Below are 8,354 nucleotides of genomic sequence, written 5' to 3'. Positions count from 1 at the left end.
AGGTGGGACCAGGTGAGACCAGGAACGACCAGGAGAGACCAGGAGGAACCAGGTGAGATCAGGTGAGATCAGGTGGGACCAGGTGAGATCAGGTGAGATCAGGTGGGACCTGGAGGGACTCAAACCAACAATCTGGATCTACAGTTTCGGATCTCCAGAACCAACACCGGTCCAGTCAGTCCAGAACTCCTCTCAGCTGACCTTCATCAGAGTCATCCTCCAGAACCATCTGGACCGGACTCACTCCAGAAGCAACATCAGAAACAGAAAGGAAGCAACCCTGATGATGGTTGCTATGGCGATTCCCTCTGAGGCTGTGGCAGCCCACAGCATCACTCGTCCCGATCAAACCCAGTCTGCAGCGAACAGTCAGGTCCAGGTTCTCCAGAACCGATCAGAACCGAGCCTACTCTGCTCTCTGATTGGCCGATCTGCTCTGCAGGATCACATGACCTCATGAAGCCCCTTGTATCAAACACCTTGAGCTGCTGGAGTTCAAAGGTCACGCTGTTGGTTTGAGTCCAGAACATGACAGCCAATCAGATTGGACCTTCACTGTAACCGAACCAGAATCAACCAGAATCAACCCGACACTGACTCCAGAACCGACCAGACCCACCACCATCACTCTGATCGGCGCCGTCAGGCTGGACCCAGACGTTGCTGACCCGGTTCTTGGTCAGCATCTCATTATCTTTCATGAGGTTCTGTTGGGTGCAGCCGATCCGATTGGGCAGCTGAACAGAACCTTGCCTCCAGCTGAACATTTGGACCGGGCCAGCACTCTGCAGCGGCGGTTCTGATCCAATTTAGGAGTTTCTATTGTTCTGATTGGAACCACAGACAGCAGAGCTGAACCAGACACACACCCCGACACACACACACACACACACAGACACACACACACACACAGACACACACACACACGCAGACAGACACACACACGCACACGCAGACAGACACACACACACACACAGACAGACACACAGACACACACACAGACACACACACACACAGACACACACACAGACAGACACACACACACAGACAGACACACAGACACACACACAGACACACACACACACAGACACACACACAGACACACAATTTTAGAAATTAGTTAAACTAACTGATAACTAATCAGATATCGGAGATTGAATCAATAATCAATAAAAAGTTCCAGATCATTCGCTCATAGCAAAACGTTTTTCTGATCCCAGAGGAGCCGTAACTCTATCAATATTAATTATTGATTTAATCTCCTAAATCTGATTATTAGTTTTTATTTCATTTCTGTAGAAACTAAACCAAACAGACTGTTTTTACAGTGTCAGGGAAAGTGATCCGCGTCCCGTGAACCCAAACGTCACCAGAACCAAACCACACCGTGCAAGGCCCAACAGAACCGCAGGCCTCCCTGCAGCTCCCAGCATGCAGTGGGGCTGCGGCGGTACTTACTGGAACTTCTTCAGAACCGGCTTGTTCAGATTCACATCAAAGTCCTCTGGGCTGCAGAGACACGACACACACACACGTCACACAGCCGGACCCGGCCCGACAGAACCGGCTCAGCTGCATGACAAACTCCTCACAGACCCACAGAACCCAGAGGAAGAGGAACCGGACCTGGAGGTTCTGCCCCCACCGGATCAGAACCGAATCACAGCAAAAACAAAGATGGAGGAAAAACAGGATGAGACAGAACTGCAGGGTGGATTAGTCGGGTCCAAAAGGTCCGAAACGTTTCTGACTCCAGAATTAATGTGGAAACACCTGAACTGGACCTGAAACCGGCGGGTCGATGCAGCTGAGCGCATGAGGAAGAGGAGGAGGATGAAGAATACTCACCAGAAGACTTCCTGCTCAGCCTCCAGCGAGCTGGAGGAACGAGGGAGTGGACACACAGAACGGAGGAGAGGAAGAGGAGAAAGAAGAGGAGAAACTGTTAAAACACTGACGGAGAGAGAGAGAGAGGGGCGAGAGACGCTGCTGCAGGAAGCCCTGTGATTGGCTGAACTGATGCTGGGGGCGGAGCCAACTTCCTGTCAAACGTTTAATCCATCTGAAAACCTGAAACTATTTTATACCAAGACATTATAATAATCTATAATAATGTAAAAATTAAGTTCATTCAGTTTTACGGAAGACGATTAGTGCCAGAACTCTGACCACGAAAATGAAAAAAATCACTAAAATCTGATATTTTCCTCCTGAAAGATGGCTCTACGTCTTTACAACTCGAATCGTCGTTGAAGCCGTTTGCTCCCAAATGTCTCTGGTCACAGAAAAAAACGGTTTAAATTCAGAGAAAAAGTCAGAATTATTATTATTATTGGTGATTGCCCCCGTTTACAAACTGTCCAGAAATACTTAAAAAGATCCAGAACAATTAAAGAACAATATTTAACTTGAAATACGCGACCATCGTAATCTAAAAATAAGGAAATTATTCATCAACATTCTGGGAAGCTGAGAAAACCTGAACATTTCTCAACGTCTTGAAAATATCTACAAAAAATACAAAAAGGACAAAGAAACAGAACATTTTCCAGAAAACAATCTGAAGCGTTACAACAAAACAAACTGCAACACAAAGGAGCCAATGAGAAGACAGGAGGGAAAATATCCGCATTGGTGGGCACTGCTAGCTACATAGCTACGTACAAAGCTAGCTACGCTAATGCTGAAGAACTAACCAGAAACATCAGCTTCGCTAATGCTAACGCGCTACACCAGCAATGTATTTGGAAGAAGCGGTAACACTTTATTTGAAGGGGTGTGAATAAGACTGACATGACTGTCATGAACATAAAGTCTTTATGAATGTTTATGACTGTTGTCATGACGTGTCATTCGGTAAATAATGACACTTTCAATGCAAAGTTGCTCCAAAAGTTGCATTAAAAGTCCATTAAAAATGCCAACTTTGCATGATTTTGTAAATTATGGCAATTTAATGCAAAGTTGAGATTATTTACCGAATGACACTTCATGACAACATTCATAAAGACGTCATGTTTATGACAGCGTCATGTTTATGACAGCGTCATGTTTATGACAGCGTCATGTCAGTCTTATGCTCACCCCTTCAAATAAAGTGTTACTGAAGAAGCTAATGCTAAAGCTAACTTCATCCATGTGGATCGTTCAAAACACTAGCATGATCAAAGCCTGGCGGTTTGTTCATGCTAGTGTTTTATTTATTTAGTGTTTGTTTCGACTTCAATACATTTTATTCTACCAAACATTCACAAAACACGCAGCAAATTAGCGCTTTAGGATTTATCTGAAAAAATTCATTTAGGTGAAGCTAAATGTTTTCAAAGTTATCAAATGTTAAAGCGCTAAGCAGAATGCCCCCCACTGCCTGTAGAAAAAATCTAATTTGGTGAAAAAAATGTAAAAATAAGGTAAACAAATATCTCCAGAAAGGAAACAATCTGGAATCAAGAAATCCAGATAAACAGTGAGCATGAATTCAATTTTAAGTTTACAGAGGATCCCAGAAAATCTTTCAGAAATTAACCAGACATGGAGTTTGTCAAATGTTGTCCTGAAACATTCCAGAAATATTTTCCTAGAATTAAAAACTTCCCAGAAATATTCAGGACAAAATCTAAAACCAAGGATTTAGAGAAAGAGGAGGACAGTTTCAGACACTCTGGAAAAAAAAGCTGGAAATAGGCGAGAGCAAGAGCCGCCAGCAGAACCAGTCCAGAACCACCAACAGAACCGAGCAACAGAAAAATCCAAGAATCAAAAATCCCAAATGTATCCAGGATTACTCTCGACAGAACAAAGAGCTGATCTAGAAGAAGATTTCTCCAAATAATGTCAGACAGAGAAACTCCGTGATGTCAGGCAGGATGTCTGGCTGACCTGGTGGCTCTGGGAGGACTCCAGTCCCACCAGTTCCAGAAACCAGTCAGGACTTGAACACAATGGAACGACGTCGGTTTACTCACTTCTGACGAGGTTTGGACTCTGCTCCGACCAGCTGATCTGAGTTCTGCTGGGGCGGATCCGGAGGAGAGAGGTTCGATGGAGACGAGCTGCAGGACACACACACACACACACACACACACACACACACACACACACACACACACACACACACACACACACACACACACACAGAGAGACTGAGCCAAGCACATGAAGTTTGCGTTCTAGACTTGGTTACTGCCAGATCTGCTGCAGCTGTCTGGTTCTGTTTTTCTGCTGTTTCCAGATTAAAACCTGATTTTAACTAAATAAAACCTGAACAGAACCTCTCAGAACCTGACCCAGTCCAGATAAAACGCTCTAAACCTCGTCTGATCCCAGAAGATAAAGCCCTGTGTGTTATTCTCCCTCCAGCGCCCCCTACAGGACCAACTTCTCACTTTTTACTGAGCTGCAATGTCCTGATCAGCCTGCAGGGGTCGCTGCAGGGCCTGCTGACAGGAGGCAGGTCAAAGGTCAGTCAGGAGGTACAGACCTGCAGCCGGGGGGAGGCTCCTCAGAGATGGAGCTGGTTTTGGAGAAGAGGCGGGACTTCCTGCCCAGACCCAGAGCCGACATGTGGTGGCTGAGGAAAGAGCGACTCCTGGTGGACGACGGGCGCAACCGCAGCGAGACAGAGGAGAGGGAGGGGAAGATGGCGGATTAGAGGAGACAGAGGACAGAGACCAACAGGAGGACACCCAGAGGACAGAGACAGAGGACAGGTCTGCAGGCGAGACACCTATCAGGAACATGATGACGGACCGGGCCGAGAGGAACCAGAACTTTAGTAACTATATTATAGTTTACTAAAAGTAGCAAAATAAAAACTGAAATTGAACAAAACAATGTTGTTAATTGAAATAAGATCAATAACTAACTAACTGGAACTACAGCCTGCGTTTCTAAAGCGTCCTGCAGATGCAGCGTCCTTCATTTCCGTGTCTAAATCTGTTTTCAGCCTTTCGACGCGACGTGCACTTTACGTCAGCTGTCGGCAAATTACGGCGCTCCATCACGGCGCAACGCTAATCCGCCGAGCGGCGACGGAGAAAACACAATAAACTTTTAGAAAATTATTTCTGCCGTTACCTAAATGTAACAATCACAACACAATATTTGACCTTTTTAAATCCTGTGAAGTTTAAAAAATCTAAACTAAAACTAGCAGCTCCAGCAGAGGACGGACCGGTTCCTGCTCAGAACCCGAGGACACGGCGCCGGACCCAGAGACAGGCGGAGGACCAAACATTCCTGCTGACCGGAGTCACCCGGCTCCAAACTGGGACAGAACCAGAACATGGTCCAAAACAGCTGGACAGAGACAACCCAACAGCACCTGCTGCCGGTCTGTGGACTTACGGGCTGGACGGCGTCCTCGTCCCCAGCTCGGTGGACGCATCGCCGCCGGGTCCAGCGTGGGGGGGCAGCGGCGAGCCCCGCGGGGAGCCGGAGGGACTGGAGGCGGAGCTTCCGGGTTCAGAGGACAGCGGCGACGAGGCGGTGCTGTCCAGCGTGGGCGAGGATATGGTGGAGGACGGGGAGAGGACAGGCGTGGACGGGGTGGGGGACAGCAGGTCCGGCAGATTCTGACTAGAGCGGCGGCTCCTCCTGCCCTCTTGGTCGCCGGCGGCCATCTTTCTCCTCCCCTTTCGGAGGAGGGGGGCGGAGTCATCCACGTCTCCGTCCTCATGCCGCAGAGCCGCCTGGAGGACAGGAGACACGTGAGGACAGCAGGGGGCGCCGTGTCGGCAGACAGGAAGCGGAGCGGTCACGTGACCTCGGCGACGGTACCTCATAGGTGGAGAACTGGGCCTTGAGGTCAGGCTCCGCCCCCTTGCTGCTCAGGTGTTTCCGGACCACGGCCTCCATGCCCAGACGCTCCAGGCAGTCCGTCACGTCGTAGAACGAGTCCTGGTCCGGCAGCGCCGCCAGAATCTGGACCAGAACCACACAGGGAGTGAGCCGGCGGAGGCTGGTTCTGGTCTCTGATGGTTCTGGTCTCTGATGGTTCTGGTCTCTGATGGTNATGGAGACGATGTCCTCCATGGTCCAACATGAACCATGGAGACGACGCATCTTGTTCCTGGAAAAACAGAAACTACTTTGAGTTTCTGTCCGATTTTTATAAGCGACTTGTTTTTTCTAAAGTCGTTGGAAACGTAATGAGTGGCAGGTTTTGCTTTTCTGGGCCTGTTTTTGAAGCTGCTGATCTGGACACCACAGAGACACAGCAAACCCCAGATGTTGACCCACGTCCAGCTGGTTTCAGCCGGACTCTCCCTGCCCATCGTTTCCCAGATGATCCGACCAAATGCGTCTTTGCTCGTGTTTAAAACAGTGGTGGAAATTAAAAATGCTCTCTACCGGCTGGCAGAGATTCTAACATTCTTCCAATCATTTCCTGTGTTGACCACATTTTGGCTGCGACTCCCCCAGACGGTATTTACTGAAGATGAAACATTCTTACATGGCATCAGTGGCTGTTTTCTGTCCTATTTGTTGTTCCGTACTCATTACGTTTTCTATTGAAATTCACAATTATTCTTATGACTAAAAACATCTCCAAACATGTTCATTATTAATTCATTATGAACCCGACGGCCCGCCATCTTTCCTGTGTTATTCCCGTCTAGTCTGTATTTCATGCCCCTCCCTCTGGCATCCAAGCCTTTACGGCAGTAAAACCCTCTGTGACGTTACTGGGTGGTAATTAACATCTCGGTTAGTTTGACACATTTTTCTGAAAGTCCCTAACATGTCTCTAACGCAGTGGTCCCCAAACTACGGCCCGCGGGCCGGATCCGGCCCGCCTCCCCACCTGGTCCGGCCCCCTGAACAACACCAGAGCATTCAGATTGTTTTTTATACACTGTATTTTCCGGACCACAATCCGTTTATATGTGGATTTTTCTTCCACCACCAGGGGGCTCTCTAGCAGGAAGTGAATCACTGGAAGTCAAAATTGGAAATAAAAGAAGAAAGCGCCCATTAAAATGAGATTTTATAGGGAATTGAAATTTGAGAATGTTGTTGATCAGTTAAATAGCTTTGAGGGGAAAAAGAAGATTTTTGGGTTTTTAAAATAATACTGGGATCATTATGAGAATCTGAGGTAGCAGGCCACTAGTAATGACCTGCCACGCCACTAGAGGCAGTAGCAGGCCACTAGTAATGACCTGCCACGCCACTAGAGGCAGTAGCAGAGCACTAGTAATGACCTGCCACGCCACTAGAGGCAGTAGCAGGCCACTAGTAATGACCTGCCACGCCACTAGAGGCAGTAGCAGGCCACTAGNCTAGTAATGACCTGCCACGCCACTAGAGGCAGTAGCAGGCCCGAAAAGATGCGACTAAGAAGCAGATTTAGAAGAAACAGAAAGCTACACAATTAGCTAAGAACTGTGATCTGCCAGGAAGTAAATAAAAGAGAGAAATTCAAATACATGCTGAGAGTGAAACTCCTTCCTAAAGATGAAGATATATCACAAATTTCAAAATAAAATAAAAACTGGAGACCGCGGATAATATAGGAAATAGCGCCCCCTTCACTTCCGGACGAGACGAACAGAGGTCCGTCCCGCCCCTTCCTGTTGGCTGCAGCGAGGTGGACTTGAAAAGAATGGTGACCTCCATGGGTAAAAAATAAACAAAATAAGCATTTATGAGCTTTTTGCATCATAGAAACAACTTTTATGTCAACAGGAATATTGAAGCAGATGTAGGCCGCCATGGTCACACGACTGGCTTCGGTGCCTCTCCTCTGGTTCTGACCCAACCCGCTGCTGTCGGTACCTTCTATCTGACCCAGAACCGGTACCTTTTGCTCCTCGGCCAGCCGGGCTCTGGCCGCCTGCGCCGAGCCCTTCAGGCATTCCAGCTCCGCCCTCTGGGGGGCGCTGCTCTCTGCGCCGGACTCCACGGACGGCGAGCTGAAGTTGGACAGTCGCTCCGAAACACGGCCACTAAGATCTTCACCTGGAGGAGAGCAAACAGAGGCGTCACTCTGTTGCAGATTTCTGAGCCTCGGCTGCTGGAAAGGGAAGCTGGGCGATGAACACATGATTTCACACCAGCTTCTCTTTACCGACTAAAACCTGGATCTGCTGCAGCCTGGAAACCTGCGCAGGCTCACCGGGCGCGAAGCTGCCTTCTTCTTCCTTAGCGGAACCAGACGCAGCATCAGCTGGGCTCAAGGGCACTGCGGCAGGGGAGTTGGAATACATCATGTCCAGAACCAACATGGTGTCATCAGACAGGGTGCTGCACTGCCGCTGCACAGGAACCGCTGCAAACATGTTGAGCAGCACCAACATCATCAGCTGGTCTCCATGACCCAGAGAGCTTCACACACACACACACACACACAC

At 48.4% G+C, this 8,354-nt stretch overlaps 1 protein-coding gene across 1 annotated transcript in view; it reads right to left on the bottom strand.

The window, feature by feature from the left end:
- The window catches only part of fhod1 (formin homology 2 domain containing 1), a 54,372-nt gene that overhangs the window by 20,364 nt on the left and 25,654 nt on the right, over positions 1-8,354 (bottom strand). Inside the window, exons 9-15 of the mRNA XM_008402116.2 lie at positions 5,779-5,922; positions 5,347-5,690; positions 4,481-4,588; positions 3,966-4,052; positions 1,849-1,878; positions 1,459-1,509; positions 411-507 (exon numbers count right to left, since the gene is read on the bottom strand). Of these exons, the coding sequence (XP_008400338.1) occupies positions 411-507; positions 1,459-1,509; positions 1,849-1,878; positions 3,966-4,052; positions 4,481-4,588; positions 5,347-5,690; positions 5,779-5,922 (861 nt within the window). The remainder of the gene's footprint in view (positions 1-410; positions 508-1,458; positions 1,510-1,848; positions 1,879-3,965; positions 4,053-4,480; positions 4,589-5,346; positions 5,691-5,778; positions 5,923-8,354) is intronic.

The sequence above is a fragment of the Poecilia reticulata genome, unplaced genomic scaffold (genome assembly GCF_000633615.1).
Source record: "Poecilia reticulata strain Guanapo unplaced genomic scaffold, Guppy_female_1.0+MT scaffold_181, whole genome shotgun sequence".
In the NCBI taxonomy this organism is placed as follows: Eukaryota; Metazoa; Chordata; class Actinopteri; order Cyprinodontiformes; family Poeciliidae; genus Poecilia; species Poecilia reticulata.
The sequence above is the reverse complement of the archived record's forward strand: the minus strand, read 5'-3'. Positions and strand labels throughout refer to the sequence as shown.